The sequence below is a fragment of the Centroberyx gerrardi genome, chromosome 14 (genome assembly GCF_048128805.1).
Source record: "Centroberyx gerrardi isolate f3 chromosome 14, fCenGer3.hap1.cur.20231027, whole genome shotgun sequence".
Classification (NCBI taxonomy): Eukaryota; Metazoa; Chordata; class Actinopteri; order Beryciformes; family Berycidae; genus Centroberyx; species Centroberyx gerrardi.
Genome location: NC_136010.1, coordinates 12531050 through 12555421, shown reverse-complemented (window position 1 = coordinate 12555421; position 24372 = coordinate 12531050). Strand labels below are relative to the sequence as shown.

The window sequence follows — 24372 nt, the reverse complement described above, 5'->3', positions numbered from 1 at the left end:
TCACTTCGAAGACCTTAGTAGTTCTAACAGATGGTATGGCTAAGACTCAAAAGGATTACACTTTATGGATTTTGTTGAATTCATTCTTCTGTGTGACTGTCTCCTTGTTTTTGCTCAGGACTACATAACTCAAGTGGACCCAACAGCCAGCCTGGGTCTGTCCTGTGATTCGCTGCACAGCTACCAGCTGACCCAGGGAGGGCGGAGGGTGATCGGAGGAGACAAGCCCCAAGCCTCACCTTCTCGTTGTCTCGGCAGTGGTTCAGACCGCATTTTCGTCACCTTGAAAGGTCGGTGTCCTCTACTGAGAGTAGAAACAGAGCTACAAAAACACTAGTGCAGACTTTCACCATGGACATTAAGTGGAACTTGTTAAGTGTGCAAGTGTTTCTACTTTTCACTACACAATGGGAAGTGTTCCATATAAATTGCTATATAAATCCATTCTCCCTGTCCCCTATCTCTGCCACTCCCTAGGTCTTAGAGAGAAATGTGTAGACTCCCTGGTGTTTGAGACTATGATTCCCAAGCCCATGATGCAGCACTACATCAGCCTGCTGTTGAAGCACAGGCGTCTGGTTCTATCAGGGCCCAGTGGGACCGGGAAGTCCTACCTGGCCCAGCGTCTGGCCCAGTACCTCCTGCAGCGCAGCCGCCCCGATTCGCCTGAGGCTGACCAAGAGTCCTCACTCCCGGGTCACAGTACTGCTGTCACCTTCAACATGCATCGTCAGTCACAAAAGGTAACATATGATTCAGTATCTTTGTCACTGTTTGGACAACCAGTTATTTTGAAGTCTATTTTTCATACACAAATACAAATGTTTTTGTATTTGATATAAAGTAATCTATTTCACAGGAGTTGCAGTTGTATCTGTCCAACCTGGCAAATCAGATTGACAGAGAGAGTGGTGCAGAGCTGCCATTGGTTGTTATCCTAGACGACATTAGTGATGCAACAGCCACCAGTGAGCTAGTCAATGGAGCGCTCACCTGCAAGTATCACAAATGGTGAGTCACCTCCTGTAGTTAGTTCTCCAAAGAGTCAAGCAAAGATATCAGTTCATGATGATTAAAACATAATTTCATCTGTATTGATGTTTCAGTCCTTACATCGTTGGAACGACCAATCAGCCTGTGAAGATGACATCTAACCATGGACTGCACCTTAGCTTCAGGTAACCACAGAGTCTGACTAATTTCACAGTATCTTCTCTCCTAATGTGACACATTATCAAATACAAAGCGAAGCCCTCATATACAGTAAAAACCTCACAGTAAAATGACCATTCTATGTGTGCAACCGCAGGATGGTGATGTTCTCCAACAACGTGGAACCGGCCAACGGGTTCCTAGTGAGGTACCTGCACCGTAAAGCTGTGGAGGCCCAGCAGGCGGAGGAGAAGGACACAGCGGGGCGCCAAGCTCTACTCAGTGTACTGGACTGGGTCCCTCAGCTCTGGTACCATCTCCACACCTTCCTGGAGAAACACAGCACTTCAGACTTCCTCATAGGTGAGAGAGGGGGCGAGAATGGGCAAGGAGGGTTGGCTGAAGTTGAGATTTTGACTGGGAATGACCTGATTGTAGGACCTAGAATAGTGCATAATGGTCCAGAAAGTGGAGCAGAATAACTATGAGAGCGCTCATTAGAATCAGGAGTTTAAAGGAAGTGTCGCCTCTCCCAGGTCCCTGCTTCTTCCTGTCGTGCCCAGTGACAGTGGTGGAGTTCAGGCCGTGGTTCATCGACCTGTGGAACCACTCCATCATACCATACCTGCAGGAGGGAGCCAAGGATGGCATCAAGGTGAACACACACTCACAGACTAATTTCTATACTGTAACATCAGCTGTAACAAGAAGTTAATTTCTTCATCTCCTCATACATTGTTGTGCTATGGGCTTCGGTGTGTTTCCTTAAGTATTCCTCGGTCTGTGCCCGCAGGTGCATGGCCAGAAGGCGGTGTGGGAGGACCCAGTGGAGTGGGTGAGAGGGACCCTCCCTTGGCCCAACGCCCAGCAAGACCAGTCCAAGCTCTTTCACCTACCTCCCCCCAGCACTGGTCCACCCAGTGACGAGAAGAAACCCCCCAAAGATACACCTCCACCCAGCACACTGGAGTCCGACCCACTGGTGAGACTGAGGGTTTCTGTTTAGAGGGGGTCTAGTTAAGGGCAGTTTGAGGGTGTTGTAGGTATATGGGTATGGGTTTAAGTGTAGGTGAAAATGCATATGTGTTACAAGACATGTTTCAACTAATCCTAACCCTGGAAAAAAAAGTTTCAGTGTGACATCTGTAGTTTAACACTCTGCCTCTGTCTCCCCCTGCTGCCCAGATGGCCATGCTGCTGAAGCTCCAGGAGTCGGCCAACTACATCGAGTCTCCAGAGCGGGAAGGCAGTCTGGATCCCAGTCTCCAGGCTACACTCTGAGGATAACATGTGCCAGACTGTCATAGCCTAGTCATATGGCTAATGGCCCTCAGTCAAGCCATGGAACTATGGACTCTTTATTATGGCTAACAATGGCTAGCAGTGTGAAACCTAGGGTGCAATCCCAATGAGACTTCAAAGACTCAATAATGAACTTAACTGTGTGCTCAGTGAGCAGTTACAAAACGAAATGATGAACATAAAGTACCGACAGAGAGAGTGATTATGGACTAAGGATATGGTCTGCCCTACTATTAGAACATTGGAAAAACTATGAAACCGCTTTCTTAGGAAAAACCTTGGTGATCATGTCAGGGAAAGATATTGATTTGTCTTTCCTCTGCCCTCAGTTTGTTCTAGATGGGTTGTTATTGAATCTGCAAGTGCATGGTAACCAGAATAGTATGATGCAAATTTTTACCCTATTGATCAAGACCCACTCTTTTCATTTTTCGACTGCCATAACGCTCACTAAAGATTGGTGCTGACTGGATTTCTTTCAAGGCATGTGCTTCATTTGACAAAGAAATTCACCTCAGATGTAATTGTTACATCATCTGATTTCCCCAGAAGTAGGACCATCACTAGACAACAGCCAAAAATGCACTTTATTTTGTACTTGTCGCAATTGGATTTTAGGGGGCTGTGTCAGTGACTGTGTATCAAGGGGGACTATCAGATTGGCCTAATCATGTAGTTCACTAGTAAATCCACTAGGTGACAGTGTTTACTGATCCCTGCCTCAGTGCTATCTCACTTATCAAAGGTGCTTGGTAGAATACAACACATACTCACATGACTATGAAAATGGCCTTGATTTTTTTTTTTTTTTTTTTTTTTTTTTTTCAGCCATTATGCCATTCAGTGATATTTAGCAAATGCATCAGATATCAGAACTGTGAATTTGCAAGTAGCTGTAAGAGTGACATGCATGGGTGAATAATGAATCAGTTTTAGGGTCAATCTATAAAGAAAATATCATTATCAGTGGATTCAGTGGTTCAGGGGTTTAGTCCAGTAATATACTGATACCCATAACCACAGATGTGCCGACTCCAGCAAACTGCCTGTCACTTTGGCACCTAACATTCCCTCATTATCCACCTGTGGACAGTGTTAGCCAACTGAGTGTGGTGGATTGAGCAGACACTGACCCATCACAACATATTGTAAACACACAGGACAAAAAACTGCTCGTTTATCTAGTCTGCCAACACGGCCAACCATTTCTGGCTATGCTTGCTTACATTCTGTACTTAGATATCGGTTTAAAAACATACAAAATCCTCTTGTGATAGATAAGGAGGATACAGCTTTGAAATCTTGTTTTTTGTAGGATTTTATACTGAGTCACACTGACTGATCACCTGTATACAGTAACTATCACCCTTACCTAACATACCATCGAGTCTGATAGACAGCGGAAGTCAGTTTGACAGCGGCGGTATGGAGGTGTTGTACATCAGTCGTCACTTTTTCCATCATCTCTCATTCATCATCCCACATGGTGTAGTGCAGAACACCAGTGAAGAAACTGCCATTCAAGTGAGTGGAACCTGTACAACAATAAGCATTCTCCTACTTCACTGTATTGGCTATTTATATCTTTGAGGAATAACATAACTTTTTTTTTTCAACCGGTAGAAATGAGTTTCCTTCTCCTATATATAATTTTTAGGAGTTAGACACAGTGTCAGCTGCTGTACACAGAGCTGGAGGTAAGAATGGTTGCATCTCATTTACAAGTGGTTTCCTCCCATTCTTTTCCTTCATTGCTTCGCACATAATATATGCTAAAGAGTACTAGATTACAAAGAATATTTATTGCTTACATCTTGACTGTTCTCGCGGAGGTGTTGATGAAGGAAGAAGGCATGGAAAGGACATGCAAGGAGAGGAAGCTACTGTAGGTAATAGAGATGCACTCTAACCTCTCAGCTCTGTGCCCCTTGACCCCGAAGTACCTCAGACTGCCATATTCTGTTTCCGATGTCCCTCTACCTTCCAAACAGGGTGCTGGTGTAAAGTAGAGACATGCTGCCTCAGACTATCTGTGCCTGAAACACTATTTGGCCTGGAGCTGCTCCTTAGCTGCTTTAAACTACCACACAGAGGCCTGGATTTAGAGGGCGATATCATACCTGGGGAACATCACTTCCTCTGACCTACTCTGATGTCACTTTAATGTCACTTTAATGCCCAGATTTTAAAGAACATGCTGGGTAGAGAGTGGGCAGCCATTTTGACCTTTGGCTGGTAGTCATGGTGATAGACTGATAGTAAAGATGATGTGTGTGTATCAGTTTCTGTGTGCACTCTGCAATAGAATAAATTGTGGGTCATGATTGGGCTGCTTACCAGTATGTGTGATTTGACACCATTTAACACATAACAGCGTGTTATGAATATAAGTGTGAAATACTTAGTATCTTTGAGGAGTTGCCTGAGAGTGTAAGCAGTGTAACAAGAGCTGCAGTGGATGTTACCTGGAGATGTAATGTTGATGCATGTAACCCTGAAGTGTTCCCAAAGTTTTGTTTCATTGGACCTACCATGCTTACCTTATCAAGTGGAGGGGGGGGGGGGGGGGGGGATTTTTAATAACTGGATATCTTCTTCTTTCCATGTTGTTTTTTAAGAGCAGATATTTGTTTTTCTTATGCAATTATTTGTAAAGGTTTCTTTCTCTTTTGTACAGGACATCACTATTGTAAACACTGTAAATAGTCAGCGTGTCTGCGACAACAATCACTAAAGTATAGAGATCTAAGAGAAGGCATGGCCCCTGTACGCAGAAAATGGGCATGGTGGTCTTATTGTCTTCCTCCAGTGGGAAGGAGCACTTGGCTTGATAGGGGGCGGGGGGGCTAATAATGGATTTATGGCATGTCTCTATAACCACAACAAATCCCATATGTCTAACATTGCTCTATGGACACTCAATAAAGTCATGCCATTCTTCACATCAGTATGTCTCGTGGAAGTCTTCACTGTTTTGCTGTTGGCTTATATGAATCTTATCCACTGGAGGGCGCCAAACCTATATGATTATTTATTGGTGTATAGCCATTGTCTGTGTGTACTTACTTTTTCTGTCCAAAATGATGTTTTGCACGTCTGCGTAAAATGGATACGTTTACATAGGCTACAATATTGTCCCTGCAAAGTTTGTATTTCTGGCGTTAAAGAAGCCAGGACTTTTGACTTTGTGACTGAGGGAGGGGAGGTCGAAGTCATGGAAGGGGTGGAGTCCCGTAGCCCCCAACCTATATATATTACCTAAGTCCCTCCTGACTCCTTCATCCAAAGGACTGGCCGTTCCCAAGGGTACTCGGCACCATGCCAGCCAAACCTGCACCCATCAAGAAGTCCCCCGCCAAGAAGGCCGCCGAGACGGCGCCTGAGGCTGCCCCGGAGCCCGAAGCCGCCCCGGTAGAAGCCCCGCCTGCCGAGGCTGCACCTGCGGAAGCTGCACCTGCGGAGGCTGCTCCCGCCGAGGCTGCCCCCGCCGAAGCTGCTCCCGCCGAGGCTGCTCCCGCAGAGGCACCGGCCGAGGCAGCTCCTGCAGAGGCACCGGCCGAGGCAGCTCCTGCAGCCGAGGGAGAGGCAGCCCCCGCCGCCCCGGCAGAGGAAGCCCCCGCTGCTGAAGGTAGCGCTCCTGGTACCTTGGAATTAAAGTGTGCCAATCTCTCTGAAATATCGAACGGAGATCTACGCTAACTTTACTAATTTCTCAACTAATTCTAGTTAATATTAAATGGCGCAGAATATCGACTTAGGCAATAGGCTCATATAGTCTGTTTGCCATCTCAATTGGAAATCTATTTTGTTTCTAACTTTATTACACCTAACCATAAATGGACGGGTAACCTATCACCTGCCCAGCTGAGGCGCAGCTGTCGACGGTAAATTCAACTTTGACCAGCATGTTTTTAGGCCATACTCATCTGCTAGTCCACATGAGCAGCGCTGACTATGTATAGGCTATCCCATGCATGTACCTGTAACCCAATATGTTCCACATAAATATGTTCCAATCGTGTCCTGCATGTACTGACCCAGTTGCTCCATGCAACAGGCACCTGGTATTGGACTTTCTACACATTACATTACATTATACATTTTTTGGGCATTTGTCTCCACTCTTTGTGATCAAATACTGTGATTTTAAAATGTCAGAGCAACTGATTTGCCATTTAGCTGCTGACATGGCATCTAACGCACCACACCACCTGCCCCAGCTGAGCCCATCTCTCAGCCAGTTGATGAGGGTGTAATTATTCACACTGGAGATGCTTGTCATCTGGTGATCAGTGTTGGCCATAATTGAAGTGCTGCTCATATGTTTGCCTCATCACTGAAAATCGCTGTTGGCTTCACCTGACCAACATTTTGCCAACTTACAATTTGGCAGCACCTCTACTTTCAAGGTCTCCAGTATCTGTGGTTGCCAGGCATATTGATTACAGAGAAGAATGTTAAGTTCCTCTTTTAATGATAAGAATCTTTTTTAAGGTTTGTGGTTAAGGACAGAATCTGAGAGCATAATTGATCTGTATTGATTAAAGATCAAGACCTGTTGCCGGCTTACAATCTCAAAGCCTTGTGGCAGAAAGCAACACAAATACCCTCTTCTCACTATGTGATATACTACAATGTGCATGTTGTCTGATTTTAGCTCTTAAACTACTGACATGATACCTAACACCTAACATACCGGCAGACCCCACTCCTGCACCCAGCGCTGCCCCTGAGCCAGCAGCAGAAGGTAAAAACAATTACACTGGTGGTTTGTCTAGTAATCTAGTAATAAATATCATTCATACTACGTAGCTTCCTGGAAAGCATTACTCTGTGATGCATGCTTCATCACTGAATAGCCAAAATGTAATGGTTTATGTGATGAAATTGAATCAATGGAATTTTGAATTATGGCTACTTTTTGATTATGAATGAAGGTAAGATTTGGAAGCAGAAAGTTATGTACACAATGCCTTCTTTCACTCCAAACTACATCCTCGGAGTTTAACATCTCTTGCATGTGGACCTCCTGACATTAACTGTTTGTTAACACCAGCTGCTCCTGCACCTGAGGAGGCTGCTCCTTCTGCTGATGCCCCTGCAGAGGCACCCCACAGTAAACCTTAAACCCCATTCCTGGCTAGTTCCACACTTATTGGACTACTAGTTATTAGTATTTGCATTATCATAAGTAGTAAGTAATAAGTAATTATTATTGGATCTGGGGACAGCACTGCCAGGCTATACCCCCAGGTCTAGATACTATTTTGAAGTGCAGTTGCACCTATCCAGAGTTCTGTAGTCTTAATCTTGTTTTAGCATCTCTTGCATGTGCCTGATGTACAGTAACATTAAAACTAGTCACTCCTGCACCTGAGGAGGCAGCAGCTCCTGCAGCTGAAGACCCCCTAAGAGGTACAGAGAAGTATACCAATGACAGTATACTGTTTATTGAGTATTATTGGCTACTAATAGGTCAGTGTTGTTGAACACTATGGCTACTTTCCATGAGGAAATCTATCTCTAGTCCTTCATACTAACCTCTGACTCCTGACATTCAACCCCTAACCCCAGTCGCTGCACCCGCTGCAGAGGAGGCTCCAGCCCCAGCTCCTGAAACTGAGGCTGCCCCAGATCATGGTAACCCGCATCCCTCTTATAACCAAGCTATACTATAACGTCTTGTAACTCTAAAATATGGTCATTCTTCATGGTAAAGGTAAAACTTTGCACGCTAGAACATTCTCTAACCTCTTCCAACTCAAGGTACAGTATAATAAAAGCATAACACTGCTCTGGTCTCTTCTGATGGTCATCAATGGTTGAGTCTTTGCTACTGGTAAGACAGTAATGGTAACACAGGAAACTGGAGACGGCAGTTCCCGTAACTCTTTGTACCATACTGACCTTTAACTGGAGAAATACACCTGCCGTTACCAAGTGCCTTTTCATAGGGCTATTTCTCCAAGTCTAGAACTAACTTTTCCTCATCACCTGCTAACATCTATCTAACACTAACAGTAGCCGCCGCTCCTGCTGCTGAGGACGGTGCTGCACCTGATGCTGCCGCCGAGGGTAAGGCGCCTGCTGAGCCCGCTGCTGCTGACGGTAAATTACACTGGCATTAATAACCATGTACTGGCCATTAATGTCAGTACATTCACACTGAATTAGGTCTCGAACTAACCTCTCCTTATCACCTGCTAATACATATCTAACATCTAACAGCAGCCGCCGCTCCTGCTACCGAGGACGGTGCTGCGCCTGATGCTGCCGCCGAGGCACCTGCTGAGACCCCTGCTGCTGACGGTAAATTACACACATTAATGACTATTTACTGGCCATTAATGTCAATACACTCACACTGAATTAGCCATTGTAGAAGTCCCCCCACCCATACGCATCCTGCAGAAATATTGCAGTGTTGTTCCACCAGTTCCTCTCGCGGGTGGAGGAACAACCATCAAGCATGTTAAAAGTGGGACTTGTATAATGGCTACATTGGTAGACCAACCACTGACACCTATATCACCCCCCCAGCTACTAGTAAACCCACAGACCAGCTAGCAGCTACTCACAATTGCACTATAATCCTGTTTCACACGCCTTCTATTGGACCACAAACCAACTATGGACCAACTGCTCACCCTCTATCCATCACTATTTTTCAGTTTTTGCATTCTCCTACTCTAACTCACTCTATACTTCTACCTGCAGTAGAAGGTCTCTCTCATTTATCTTATTCAAATCTTTACTTCTGTGAATGTCACTCACCAGCCCTCGGTTGGTGTAGCACATAGATGAATGTATTAGACTGACCGGCATTGTTTCCGCCTGCTAACCTCGACCTGTAACCCGTAACCTCAGCTGCTGCCGCGCCCGCCGAGGATGGAGCTGCTCCAGCAGCCGTTGCTCCTACAGACGGTAAACACACACCACAGGGAACTCACACACACAAGCTGTAATGCATGTTGTGTGTGTGTGTGTGTCCCACTATGTAATACACATGCTGTGTACATGTCCTGCTCATGACACGCTGTGTTTCGTGCTGTTTCTGTCACAAGTACTGCCTCATGTGTGAGTCTGTATCTTTTAGGTTTGTGTCTCTTTCACTAAGCCGTGCAGGTTCTCTTTTCTGGACGTATGCTGGTCTTATGCATTCTGCTATTCATGTGGTCCTACTACTGGTCTATCTGCAAATGTCTTAGAGTGTCTCAAGAAGTGTGTTTAGGAGTCTGTTTTTTGGTCACAAGCCCATGGTCGTCCTCGTCACTCTGAATACAGAAAGCTGTGTCTGCAGTGCTCTGTCCTGCTGCTTGCTTCAGTGGAACAGATTAGATCTGATAAGATTAGCTTCAAACGGATTAATCCCCTGCATGAGTAATGTCATAATGTAAGTTACTAATTGGCTTCTCTAATGGCATTTTAACGCTAGCTGCTGCTCCTGCTGCTGAAGACGGTGCCGCCGCCCCCGCTGCAGATGCTCCCGCAGACGGTAAACATGAACCACAACACAGACATAACAGCATTACTACTCAACTACAAAATAACAGACACTGACACTATACTGCAAACGCTGATGCTCTAAAAGAAAGGCTTTATTAAAAATGCCATCACGCAATTTCCATCCATCCGGCTGTGAGGACTAGCTGGTTCTTAACTGTATGGGATCACACAATCTTTGAACCTCCTGCTATCTGTTCCTCTTTTTAGATGCTCCTCATTGCTGGCTTTGTTGCTATAATGACATTAACCTACTGCTTGTTTAATGCTAGCTGCTCCAGCTGAAGCCGCCCCAGTTGAGGAGCCACCCAAGGCCCCCACGCCCCCACCTCCTGCAGGTAACACCAGCCTCTAAGCTCAGGCTTCACTGAGACCTTTGCCAACCATCCAGCATTAGCAATCCATTTTTGTTCATTCATTCATAACACAGTCTTGATCCCTGCTGTGGACACATGCAACCAGCTCAAAGCAGCACCTGAAGTTTTGTTTACTCCTTTGTTGACAGAATGATAATTGTTTCACAGATATGTCGGATGATGAGCCTCAGGTAACAATTAGTTTAGAAAATGGATGTACACAGGCTTTTAGAATAAAACTCTCAAAATCACAATATAGAATGGAAAGTGTAGGGGCAATTATTCCATATATTATTCCACTTGATTTAGTACTAATCATCTCTGTGTCCATTGTTATTCCATTTTGTGTCCATCTTGCTATTGGCAACTACAATCCTTAATTCAGCTGCTCTGTTTGAACTATTCAGTCCCCACCAGCGCCCCTCTGAACGTTTCTGTGGATGATGTGAATGAGAGCAGCCTCACCATCAAATGGAGGCCCCCAGAGACCATCGGAGACTCCGGCCTGGACGGATACACCATCGAGTACTGCAAGGATGGAAGTAAGTTGTGTATTGTGTGTGTGTGCGTGTGTGTGTGTGTGAGGCCTCCAGCCTGCACCTGTCCCCAGAGTGTCAGAGGGCAGATTGACTCATAGCTGGGTCCAGGCCGTATACGGCCGGCAGCATTTCAGCGGCTGTCACCGTATCTCCCGACGCCACTTTTAGAACCGCCCGTTTGCTTAGATGACAACATGCCTTCTGAGGTTTCATCATGGCGGTCAGAACGCACCCCTTATGGGCAGGTTGTTTGTAAACTTGTGTCGACAGGCGATAAACCACTTACTATGTTAGTGGTTATTTTACAGTTTGATAAATGGAAAACTATTAACGAATGCATAAAACAACCAAAATTCAAACCTTGTGTAACTAATGTAAGATGTAAATGTCTTTCTGTCAAACCTTCACCATAAGAAGTCCAAATTTCACTAAAACCCGCCTAATAATTCCAACCCTGGGTTTCCCTATAGCGACTGACTGGGCTGTGGCCAATGAGGCGTTGACCCCAGCGAACCGCTACTGCATTAAGAACCTGACCACCGGTGACCTGCTCCATGTGCGTGTGGTAGCTGTAAACGCCGGTGGCCGCAGCGAACCCGCCGCCCTCGCCGAGCCTGTGCCTATCCGCGAGATTGTCGGTGAGTACCCACCGCACTTATTACTCAAGTAATTACTCATAAAACAAACCTATTTGAAGTGTCCACTTAAAGGGAATTACCACTCAGTTTAAGAATGCACATGTTATTCATATGATAAAACAGGAAAAAGGCATAAAACTGTCCAATCAGTGTCATCCAAATGTTATGCTAACTCATACAAAGTTTGTCTAAACTTTTACCATCTGTTACAATGTGTGTGACATCAGAGGTAAGAGGACAGATCAAACTCTTCTCTCTTGTTTCTGACTGTGGGAGATAATAGTGAAAGTTTAATAATCCATGCCAAATTCCCTTATTAGGAATAAGAATAACATATTTCAAAGCAAAAATGTTGTGGTACTTTTTGGTATTTTGTTGTTGTTTTTTTTGTGGTATATTTTAAGCGGACGTTTGTTTTTTTTTACCATTCAAAATATTTTCTACTGTAGGAAAAACGTCAGCTTAAAATATACCACAAAAAAAAACCCAACAAAATACCAAAAAGTACCACAAAATGTTTTTGAAGTGGATGCTATCTGAGGTTTTTGCGGGGGTAAAGCACAATAACCTCCCGTAGTCTAAAGGTCAGGTTTTCAGGTGTCTGCAGCCTCTTCATCAGAAGCTGTTTAATAGTTATAACGTATGACCTATCCTTAGCATACTCATATTGCAACTCAGGAGGTAGAGGTAGTCTTCAGTGCCAGTGCTACAGATGGACTCCACAGCTGTACGCGCATAAATCCCATAGCTGCTGACAAGACCTTTCATTAGATTCAAATTATACCTCCAGTTGAGTGTGCACACACCTAAAGTAGGTAGGCTTGGCAATACAGTATTTCTGTGTAACTGGAACATGTGTGAGTTAGTTACACGAATATGATTAATTGGTTACAATTAATTTACTAGTAATTGACTGATGTGACATATTTTGGATGTAGACATAGAAAAAACATGATACAAGTAAAACATAGGATCCAGGCCAAGGTCAACACTCTTTTTACACATGGGTGCTGCAGTATCAGCCGGGCTGCAGTGTGATTTAATGGCAGTGTCAGGCAGGTGAGGGAAAACGTTTAGCTAATGAGCCATCTGTCAGCCATACTCTCTATTGGCATTAACCCTGTGAGTGTGACCTCACTGTCAAACCTCACTATCATTTATGCCATTGACTCTCAAGTGTACGGCACAACTAGGCCTATAGCTGAGTGAAGTTACTGTATATAAATTGTCACAATCACCCCACTAACCTGTGCTCAAATAACAGTCCAAAGGGAAACGTTTGAATGTTTTTGTAAGTAGCCATAACTAATTTTTTTATTTCGTGGGACTGGTAATAAGAGGGTACTCAGGATAGACTGATGCTCCTTATGTCCTTGTAATGATCCCAACAGTAACTGTCACTCTTATGCAATTAGCTATAGAGTACTGTTCCTCTGATACTGGTTTATGTTGAGAGGCCCTGCATGGCCTCAAAATACACATGGACAAAACGGTGATGATGTAAGGAATAAAAGTTCAATGACAACAAAGTATGACTGTACAGAATTATGTTTAATTCTGAGCCACAAATCTTTCTAGCAATGGCATTGGCTTGCTAGAATGTAAACAACAATGTCATTACAAAGTGCAAATAATATCGTTTGGATGGAGAGCTTGTGAAATTGTGATGGGCAAGCCGTCTCTTTTGTGTTTACTACAGCAGAATAAAATGGAGCTAATATCACCATTCATTTTTCTGCCCCACGATACGTATTGTCACACTTTTGAATTGCGATATATTGAATTTCGATATATCGTCCCATCCCTACTGAGTTATGTTGCCTGAGTTGCCTGAGTCCCTCATGGCTTAAAGAGTCTTAGCGCCTTCCCCTGAGAGGTCGATGTAACACATATTTGGACTAGGATGTAGTGCAGACCTAACCTGACACGTCCTAGTGATCCACTTTCAGAAGGACACCTTACTGTCTGTCTCTTAGGATAATAAACTACTGGGAAACAAACAGGAACCCGGTGGGGAGAAATGCAGTCATGCAACCAGAACCACTGGTCAACTCAGGGGAGCGAAACATGAGCCTAATTGATGGATTCTGGGTGGCCTGTGGGGGATAAATTCAGCTGTGTGTCCGTCACACACTGTCCTGCAGACGCCCAAGTACACACATTTGATAGACACACACTGTCCCACATAAATCATGCTGCAAGCCCCCGCAAAGACACCTTTGTCCGGAGACAAAGCCAGATTATAGATCATTTCTTTGCGGGAGGACGTGCTGGCTGCCGAGCGCTGTCATGCCAGGAACAGTTCTGGACATAGCTGAGAAGTGTGCTGATTAGAAGGGATTAGGGTTCGAGCCAAAGCAGGAGGACCAGATCCTCATTTGGAACGATGCTTCCAGGAGCCTGATCCCATCCTATACACCAATATCCCAACAGCCGAGTGATGGTGAGATGGGACAAGGAGAATGCACAGGCGGAGGGACAAAAGAGAGGGGTGAAACTAAGTTAGACAGAGAGCAACAGACGCAGAAAGGTAGGACAGCTAGATTAAGGTGGACAGGAGGTTCATGGGGTGTGAGGTCAGAGCACATTTTGAGTGGAAGAGGAGAAACAGTGGTTGCGGCAGGGCGATAGAGGCGATGGAGGGTAGCAGCTTGGGGGTTTCATATATCCTGTAAGCCGTGAGAGCTTTTGAGAGATTTGCCGTTTATGTAGAAACATGCTAGGGATTCTGTTCCCGACACTCAGCACCCTGCCTAAACCAAACCGTCCCACATAGTGGTTAGGTTATTAACTGCCTCTTTGACTATGTTCCAACCACTATACAATTTCATATACAAGGGATAGGGATGGGACGATATATTGAAATTCAGTATATCGCAATACAAAACTGACTATACGTATCGTGGGGCAGAAAAGTGAATCGTGATATTAGCTACATTTTATTCTGCTGTAGGAATCACAATTGAGACGGCTTGCCCATCACAATTTCACAAACTCTCCATCCAAATTATATTATTTGCACTTTGTAATGACATTTTTACATTGTATTCTGGCAAGCCAAAACCATTGCTTGAAAGATTTGTGGCTCAGAAATAAACATAATTCTGCACAGTCAGACTTTGTTGTCATTGAACTTCTTTTTATTACATCGTATCGTGGTTATATCGAATCATGAACCATATCGCAAATCAAATCGTATTGTGAGGTAAACACAAGTCAGCTATATATATATATATATATTTTTTTTTTTATCATAATGTGAGTGAAGCCAGTATTTCTAGACATGATGTTGCAACAATCCAAAAGACTGACTCAATGCCCATCAGTTGAAAGTGGTGCCACCGTCCCACTGCTTCTTTATTGTAGACATGTGTGAACACATGTTGGGGTTCGTCCCAGACCGTCTCATCATCAAATCTATTTTAGGAGCATCTCGGATGTGGAGGCTTGCTCTTTTGCCTCTCTGCATCTAGATGCTGCACTTTTCCTCTCACCCTCCCCCCAGCAACACTAGAATGAATTTGTCCCATTTCATTTAAAACCAGACACAATTATGAATGAAATTGTGCAGCAGTAATAGCACTAATGATCTTCAGAAACATTTTCTTGATAATCGTCATGAATGCCTTTATACCATTTAATGTACTTAAAACTATTAAAACGGCTTTGCCTTGATAACGGTTTGCTCCGTTCTCTAGTTTGGATGGTTGGACCATTTGGGCTGACTAGGTGTCTAATTTTAGCTCCTTCACACATGTTCCCCTGTGAGCTTTGCCCATGAGTGGCTGCTCTATTTAGGGTCCTGCTGACCTGTCATTCTCAGCATACGTGACCCCACTCAGAAGACCTGAATTGGCAGTGTGCATCACACATTTCTGCCTCTGTACACAGTTAGCTGGTAATGATATCAGGTAGTTAACACACAAAATGTTCCAGCCAAAGCAACAACAGATAAAATCCACCCCATGCAGCACCAAATTACTGGTGGTGTGTTAAGCAGAATAAAGAATATGTATTAAGCAGATAATATGCAAAAACCTTTCTCCATAAGCATCATAAATTATGTCTTGTTTTTCCTCAGACCGTCCCAAGATCCGCATGCCCCGCTTTCTCAGAGCTCGCTACGTCAAGCAGGTTGGAGAGCAGGTCAATCTGGTCATCCCCTTCAACGTAAGCCAGCCAACACACACGCATATATATTTACACACACACTCATATTCCACTAGCAATATATAAAGTTAGCACCAAATACATACAGTATAAGTAAGATATGTGCCTCTTTGCCCCTTCTCCAACCCCTCAGGGTAAGCCCAAGCCTATGGTGTCCTGGCTTAAGGACGGCCAGCCTTTGGATCCAAAGAGGGCCAACATTAGGAACAGTGACAAGGACAGCATCCTGTTCATCCGCACCACCCAGAGGGAGGACTCCGGTGTCTACGAGATGACTGTCAAGGTGGACAGCTTCGAGGACAAGGCCAGCATTACCCTGCAGATTGTGGGTAAGTTGTACATGCATATCCAGAAGAAGCAAAAAATTTAGCAGCGCAGTTGTATGTGTGTGTGACATGCATGAACTCCAGTCTTATTCAAGGGCACTCTGTTGAATCAGCTGTTTTGGGTGTGCAGCTGTCTAGCTTGTTGGCAGGCGCAGGATGTCTGGGTCTTAGACTGGAGATTGACTCTAAAAGAAAGCTGGAGCGCTAGCCAACATCAATGACACCTGTAACAATGATGCCGTTTGACCCTGATTGTGTGGAGCAGCCTGCTCTCCCTGCTAGTTGCTGTTATGATGTGTGGACTGAGTTTAGGGGCGTTTAGTGCAACAATTCAAGAAGTTAGTTTAAACTCATTATTTGAATGATGTGTTTGTCATCTCATGAGCCATCTCATGCTTTCAGAAACAAAACTGGAGAGACTCTTTAGTTCTTGCTAGCATGAATGATGTCTGTAACACAGATATGTACTACCATGCATATGTTGACACTTCTATGTACTTTCCGCAACTTAACATTGTTAAGTTAAATTGCTTAACAATTAGCGTTGTTATGTACTTAACTTAGATGATAATAATAATGTGTTTCCACAGAGCTGCCTGGTCCTCCTGCCAGTGTGAAGCTGGTGGACACCTGGGGCTTCAACGCCGCCCTGGAATGGACCCCACCCACCGATAATGGCAACACAGAGATCACCGGATACACCATCCAGAAGGCCGACAAGAAGACTGGGGTGAGATCCACAAGTCCACACACAAACATACGTGCTAGCAATCACACTGTCAGACTATGTGTGTTAAGTAGCAGACACAGGATCACACACTTTTGGAAGTATGAGGCAGGGAAACATGGAATGGGAAATGAGATTTGAACCTCAACAGCGAATCATCAATTATTTTCATCAGTGTTGCTCAGTCACTTCGAAGGGAGTCCTCATCGAGCTGATTTATTTCTGACTCAACTATAACAGCATCCTGGGAACATTTATAAAGATGATGTGAGCTCAGACTTAGATGTGGATGTGCCATGGACTTAATCGCACAGGATTTAAACTATGAAGCCCCCCTCGTTCTCCATCTTGTGGATCCAGACAAAACTACCTCTAATCAGTGGATCTGACTCGGATCACTATGTCTCTGTTATCTGGGGGATCATTCTTCAGCCTTTCGAAATGCTAAAGAGTCTTTTTTAGCGCCATGACTGATGGTCTCTTTCGTGGCTCTGAAAGGAGTCTGGCAGGGAGGTGAGAAGGTGCTGCTGCCAGGGAGCACTGGGGTTATTTAACCAAGTGCTCCCAGAGCCAAGAAATCAAGATACAGGCCTGGCCCAGTGCAGACACATGCACACACATGCACACACACGCACACACACTCCTTCTTTGTCTCTCTTTCTCTTTTTCTTTCTTTCCTTTTCTTTCTTTCTTTCTCTGTCCCACATGGAGTTACAGTGAGGTGGTGTGAAAAGTGATTTAGGGTGTTGATGAGGGTAAATGGGATGAGGTTAAAACAAGTGTCCTGCTCCTTATGAGGAGCTTGCAAGGCTGTGAGGATTCTTCAACAAATGTCCGAAGTGGATGGAGAGAGAGAGCCGGGTGCACAGTACAGAGAACAAAGAGAAAGTGAAGGCTGATGGAGAAATATATTTGCTATATTAAGAGGACAGAGAAACAAGTCACAGCCCAGTGGCTGTCAAAGTGAAAATCTGACCGCCACGTGGAGGTGGATGTCAAAAGAAAGACAGTGGAAAGATAAGACAGGCAGCTACAACATATGACATGACACCTGGTAGGCTGCTATACACACACATTCCCTGCCAACAGTCAACTACAGAAAACACAACATACACAGTTTATAGACTTTGTATGGGTCTGACATTTACTGGACCTTGTTTTACTACTAATTTGCACATAATATAACAAAAATTGGTACAAAGGAGAAAAGAAAAAAGAGATATAGTTAGCGTGCAGGAGAGGTCAGAAGCCATAGGCTCATAAGGAGTTCCTCACATGGAATTAAAACAATAATAATAAGCTATTGGTAATAATTGATGCAACTAGGACAAATTACAACATCATAACAGTATAACAAAAAACATTTCTCACTTCCAGTCAGTCACTTTGGTCTCTAAATGCATAATGATTCTCAGGCTAACCGGAAAAGGATTATTGATAAGAATTGATCAGATTTCTATGCTTTAATAACAATATATGGCATATAGGAATTTATGTATTTTTAAATAATGAATTGTCATAACTAGTGTTAGATTATTCAGTTACTAATACGGCAGTGGTCTCTGCCAGGTGTTATGCTGCAAAAGAAGAGAAACTTTATTGTGATTTTGTGTTATCTTGTCCAGTCATGCTGTGTGCCGTACTAAATCTGACTTTTGTCATGTCTGTATGAAGGACTGGTTCACAGTGCTGGATCACTACCACAGGCTAAATGCCACCATCTCAGACCTCATCATGGGCAACTCCTACACCTTCAGAGTGTTTGCTGAGAACAAAGTGGGCGTCAGTGAGACGTGCGCTGTCACCACAGAGGTGGCCACCATCCTGAAGACAGGTAACCTTTAGGATGAATGCCTTTTAGAAGTCCTTTTGTTAATATGATCAAGAGTTCAAGTGTGTTTGACTGGCAGTTTTTTTGGTACAGCTGGAAACTACTGGGATATTAATTTAATGGGCTATAAGTGAGACTTCTGTGTGTGTGTGTTTGTGTGTGTGTGTGTGTGTGTGTGGGTGTGTGTGTGGGTGGGCGTGCGCATATGTGCACATATGCACTGTCATTGATGTTTTATTTATAGAGGAAGTGTCCATGGTAAACACATAAACACAGTCATGGCTGAAGCCGGGGATAATCAGGCTGCAAGCGATAAATCAGCGTCACTAATTATCAAGATAACATCGTATATGAAGATCATTTTGGCCGAGATAATCATACTAGGAAACTTTCATATCGGCCTAGCTCCTGCAATGAGTGTCTTTTAGTGACGTATATGTGTACATGATGGATCTCTGTCGTTCCCGCTCAGGATTGTGTGTATGCGTGCGTGTGCATCCAATGTGTTTTTCCTCTCTTTAATGTTGCCTGCATGCTGAAAAGTGTATGCTGACAAGGCGTAAGAGCTGTACAGAGTCTTTCTGCGGCCAGTGTGATCTAGACCTTGTTCCGTGTGTCTCAGGCATCGTCTACAAGCCCCCCGAGTTCCTGGAGCACAACTTCAGCGAGGCGCCCAAGTTCACTACAAACCTTAACGACCGCGCTGCTACTGTGGGCTACACCACCAAACTGCTGTGCTCCGTTCGTGGTTTCCCCAAGGTCAGGTTCTTACTTTGCTAACACACATATACACACACAATACACACACACACACTTACTACAGTCTGCATAGAAGCCCCTGGGTCAGCTCATTGTGTCATGTGACATGTCCATGACCCTCTAAGCCCCCTCCTGCGGTTAATATCCAGTTTATGCATTCCACGCTTGAATGTCCAGCATCACAATGGCCTTCCCAGCATGCCTCACCAATAGCCGCTGACAGTTGCTGATTGGCTGGCATTTTAGCATGTGATTGGATGGTATTTAAATGGCGACCTGTAAGTAATTTGTTTGGAGCACAAGCAAACTTAGCATAGCTAGGAGAGCCTCTGTTGATCCTTGTGAAGAAAGGAAGTGTGTATCCTGGCACAGGCAAGATATTCCCACCACATTACTACGCTGCAGTGGGTCTGTTGAGAGTTTGGATATTTTTTAATGAAGCTGAAATGACCATTTTCCTGTTATTCTTGAAAATTTGGATCCAATTATGGCATTTTTTATTCTTTATTTTAACATTGTCGCTCTTTGTCTTACCAGAAAAATACCAGAAGTTCTTACCCTCAGTAAACCATTTGAATGTGTTGTATACCATTCCAAATGAGGTATTAATGTCGCTGCTGTAAAGCCGCTGTTGAACAGGGCTGGGCTAACATTGGTATGTGTGGGTGAGGTTTCAGTATGTCTCTCTCTCTGTTCTTGGCGACCACAGCTCTGGTTAAACATATCTTTACAGTTGTCTGACTGACGCAGATGGCCATGGTGGAAATGCAGTTGATTATGTGACCTAGCCGTCCTTGGCTCCTCACCCAGTGAGAACAGAGGGGAGTGGGCAGTCTGTGCATGCCAGTGTAGTTGAGACATATCACACAGGTCCATAGAGGCTAGGGCTGCCCTCAGCCTGCCTAATTGTCCCCTAAGGGCACCAAGTTGACCATGCAGACCAACACACAGTACACAGAAAAGAGAGGAGGAATGGAGGAGTACTGAACAGGGGGGTAAAAGGCTGGGAGATAATCATGTTTCAGGGACAGCTGAGGAGGGACTAGCAACATGTGTGTGTGTAGCTGTTAATGTGGGGTTGCATGTGTCTATATGTGTGTGTGGGTGAGTCACAGAGCCTGAATGTGTTTAATGGCACGGCTACTGAATGCACAATGAAACCCTGGCTCATCAGGCGTGTCCAAATGGATCCCTCTGTTTCCATGAGGAGCCAGGTGCTGATTCACGCCCTCGGCCTTAAACCAGGATCTATATAACTGGACTTACCACGTCTAAATGAGTCATTCACGCTTCTCTCTGTGGAAGGGAAGGCTTGGGTTCCGCAAGCGCAGCAACCCAGCAGTAGCAGCTGTGTGAAAACCTACCCACTACTAATCATCTTTAGGGGGCTGTGGAAACAAAGGCGTGTTACTGTGTGTGTGTGTGTGTGTGTCTGTGGGCTATGTGAGTGTTTGCAATGTGCTTCTATTGTGCCACTGTCTCTCCCTTGGCTCAGAGTCCATAGCCTATTGAGAACCACTGAGGAGGTCCAACAGAGAGGCATGTAGAGACTAGTATGATAAGTTCTCCTGCAGTTTCTGATAAAGAGCTGTCACTGAGTGAGAATAGAGAGGTAGAAAATGGAATAGTAATGGGATAGAGCTGAGAGGGAGAAGGGAAAGAGAGTAGATAAGCCGGGAAGAAAAAGAAGAGACGGAGATAAGAACGGCCTGTTGTCCTCTTATGGCTAAGTGGAGATGTTGCTGTATCACAGATTGAAGGTACTATTTTTGCCACCCGTCCAGACCGCAGCTCTGTTATCAGTATGGCTAACTGGCTATCAGTGAAAGACCCACACCGGGTGCGAAAAGACAGAGAGAGAGGATGGGACAAGAGATGGAGGAGGTTAAAATAATAGCAGGAGAGCAGGGGTATAGTGATAGCGATAGCATGGTAACAACAAGAGAGAGTTTTTCCAGCTGAGTAAAAGCATATTCTTCGTCTATGATGGATTTGAACACATACACACTTACAATATTTCACATTTTGATATTAATCTTCAAGTAATGCCAAGCTAGTTAACATCCAGGCCGCAGAGAAACGGAACAATACTAACGCTTTGTGTAGATCCAGTGTAACAGGGAATCAACTGTACATCCAATGGTGACACACATTCATGCCATTGCTTCCTCTTTCCTTTGCACTCTTTCTTCTTTCCCCTCTCAGCCTAAGGTGGAGTGGTTGAAGAACCAGATGGTCATTGGTGAAGACCCCAAGTTCCGTCAGATCTCCAACCAGGGCGTTTGCTCCCTGGAGATCCGTAAGCCCTGCAGCTTCGACGGTGGTGTGTACACCTGCAGAGCCAAGAACGCCGGGGGAGAGGCCACTGTCTCCTGCAAGCTGGAGGTCAAACGTATGTATCTGAAAATGGCAAAACAGTTAAGAATGCACCTGGAAGTGGCAGAATGGCTGTCGCTGGGTTACATGAGCTCTTTTATCAAAAGGTTTTAATACCTGTTATTGGTACAACACATGATACTAGTTTCCATGACCCAAAATTGAAACCTGAAAAGTGTAAAAGCAGACAACAGTGACAACATGTAAACCCATTTTTAAGCTGTTATGAAACCATTTTCCTCCTCTTGGTCCCAACAGAGGTTCTTCTTGCGGAAGCTGACAAGGAGAAGGGCAAATAAACCAACACCTATACCCCCAGAGGTAAGGAACAAAGAGAGAAAGAGAGATAATCACATACAAGATCTTGTCTGAGAGTGTAATCCAGCGTTTCACTCACTAGTATGCCACTTGTGGGAGCCCAGATTATCTCTGTATATATCTTTCTCCATCTCCTCAGAAACTAAAATGTCCTTTAATCACCTCCCCTCTTGAGTGTCACCATGATTCTCTGACAGGACGCTGCTCATTAATTCTCCTCTTGGAAAATACTACAGTGTGTGTTGGCCAGCCATCAATTGCAATGTTCTCAAGCTCATAGCATCACATTAGAGCCAATAACAGCTCATCACCCCCTCCCTCTTGCCCCCCCCCCCCCTCCTCCTTTGGATCCTGCCTTTGGATCCCAGTCTCGCCCCCCTTGCTCGCTCCTCCCCACCTTTCCCCTCCTTCCTTCTTTTCTTACTCATGGCATGCCCCGCTTTTGGATGCAGTAATGTGGCAAAGATTAATGTCAGTCAAACAGCAATACCAAATAGCTAATTGATGTTTTTCCAGCTTTGATATTTCTATATTCTGTCCTCACTGTTACGCAGCAGGTTTGGGTATTGACGCTCTCATTTAAGCTTTTTAAATGCTTGACTGGTTTACCCTTTCAAGGAGTGCCAGTAGGGAGGAATGTAGAGATGTGCGCCTTGGCTTCTGACTATTCCCAGCCAGGCTCACAGTGCCACTTCAACTGCTGAGGGGAGAAGCCTCATAAAACTAATAAAAAAAGCATGTGGAAGTGGTTTTAGAGAGATTCGGGCAAGGCAAAATGGGGAGAAAGAGGATTATGTAGAACAAGAGAGAGAGAGATATCGGTAAATGGATGCATAGGATAGTTCAGAGTTGCAAGAGGGTTAGCGATAGAAGAGTAATGGTTTTCTCTGACTGTAAAGGACATACCACTGGATATTTTTACGGCACTGTGAAACACTGTATCACGTTACACTCCTGCTGTACATTCAGATCCTGTTAGCAAGGAGCCAATCACATCATCTCATATTAGTCAGATGACTGATCCCTCCCACAGCATTTAAATGTTTGGTCAACTCCTGTATTCACATTCAAATTAAATTAGGTTTTCATAAAGTGGCTTGCTATGATTTATCTCCTCAGTAGCCCACCTTTCTTTTTCTCTCATCTGCTTTCATTTTCTATCCGTTCCCCCTCTCTCCTTGTCTTCAATCTCGCTAGCTCCTAAGCAGAACTAGTGGTAGGTAGGTTAGAGGAGATCAATGATTAAGTGACGTGATCAGGCTTGTTAAGTTGAGTTTCTCTGCTTCTCCCACTCATTGGTCTCCTGTCAATCTCCACTGGCATATAAGTGGCAGTGGGACGGTGTGTGATGTGGTCCTATAAGTCACAGCCATACATGGGAGGGCTCCTCAAGGGGGAAGGAAGGGAAGGGAAGGGAGGGAACGCCTTAGGGTGGGGGGTGAGGGTGTCAGCACGGCACCTCACAGCTTCTAAAAATGACTCCATATGATCCGCCATTCAGGGAAACTCTTCACATTACCATGAGTCAACAGGCTTACAGGACCAGGCCAGATAACCCCCACCTATGGGAAAGACACAGTAGATTCTATATGCACACACATACATACATACATACATACAAACAAATAAATGCACAGTCCTGCACACACACTTTCTGTCAAAAGGAAAGCAGAATATTCCTGGCCCGAGTGATTATGACCCAATTTAATCCACTTCTTGCTTTAACTCTCTTTCCACCAGTGCCTCAGAAGGACCAGCAGGAGTCCAGGTCTTATGTTTTAAGGTGAGTTTTCATGTGTGTGTCTGTGTCTATATGTGTGTCTGGGTCTGGGTGTATGTGTGCCCAATGCCCATGTGTAATATATCTCTCTGACCGTTTGCTTGTGTTTCTTCTTCTTCTCCTTTTCTGCTCCAGAGTGTTTGGGGAGGTGAGAGAAAGAGACAAGAGGCTGGCTGTGCAGCAGCGTGTACATAATGAAGAAAGGAAGAGCGCACCACACACCACCAACTCTGCATCTATTTCCGCCCCCACCCACCTACACATCCTCCCTCTCCACCGCTTTCAGTATGCAGGGAAGACCACCTCACCCCCCCCCCCCCCCCCCCACCCTCCATCCCGTCAGAAAATAGAAATAGAAACATGCTACATTTTGTATGCGTTATTTTAGTTGGCTATAACGACATGTATCTAAGGTTGTATTGACAGTGTTTTTTCCTGCCTGTGGACTGTTTGTTATTTATGTGTACTACTCAATAAAATAGTGAATCCATGGACATGCTATAGCAATGACTGTATGGATGTGTATAAGCCAACATTACAGAAATGTTGCTGTCTATTCCTCTGTTTGGCTCCTATCACATGTCATCAATGCCAT

At 44.6% G+C, this 24372-nt stretch overlaps 2 protein-coding genes across 2 annotated transcripts in view; both read left to right on the top strand.

Moving 5' to 3' along the window:
• The window catches only part of nav1a (neuron navigator 1a), a 79324-nt gene extending 73923 nt beyond the window's left edge, over positions 1-5401 (top strand). The window contains 8 exon segments of the mRNA XM_078288311.1: positions 119-290; positions 478-743; positions 860-1011; positions 1107-1178; positions 1310-1515; positions 1689-1807; positions 1946-2134; positions 2338-5401. Of these exon segments, the coding sequence (XP_078144437.1) occupies positions 119-290; positions 478-743; positions 860-1011; positions 1107-1178; positions 1310-1515; positions 1689-1807; positions 1946-2134; positions 2338-2433 (1272 nt within the window). The 3' untranslated portion in view covers positions 2434-5401.
• Positions 5402-5772: 371 nt separating this feature from the next.
• On the top strand, positions 5773-24263 carry mybpha (myosin binding protein Ha). The gene is made up of 14 exons (XM_078288274.1): positions 5773-6094; positions 9890-9949; positions 10230-10295; positions 10721-10855; positions 11323-11490; positions 15572-15660; positions 15794-15989; positions 16577-16716; positions 18388-18547; positions 19167-19303; positions 21509-21695; positions 21938-22000; positions 23738-23780; positions 23913-24263. The coding sequence occupies exons 1-12, from the start codon at positions 5773-5775 to the stop codon at positions 21976-21978; spliced, it is 1701 nt and encodes a 566-aa protein (XP_078144400.1). The 3' UTR covers positions 21979-22000; positions 23738-23780; positions 23913-24263.
• Positions 24264-24372: the final 109 nt, after the last annotated feature.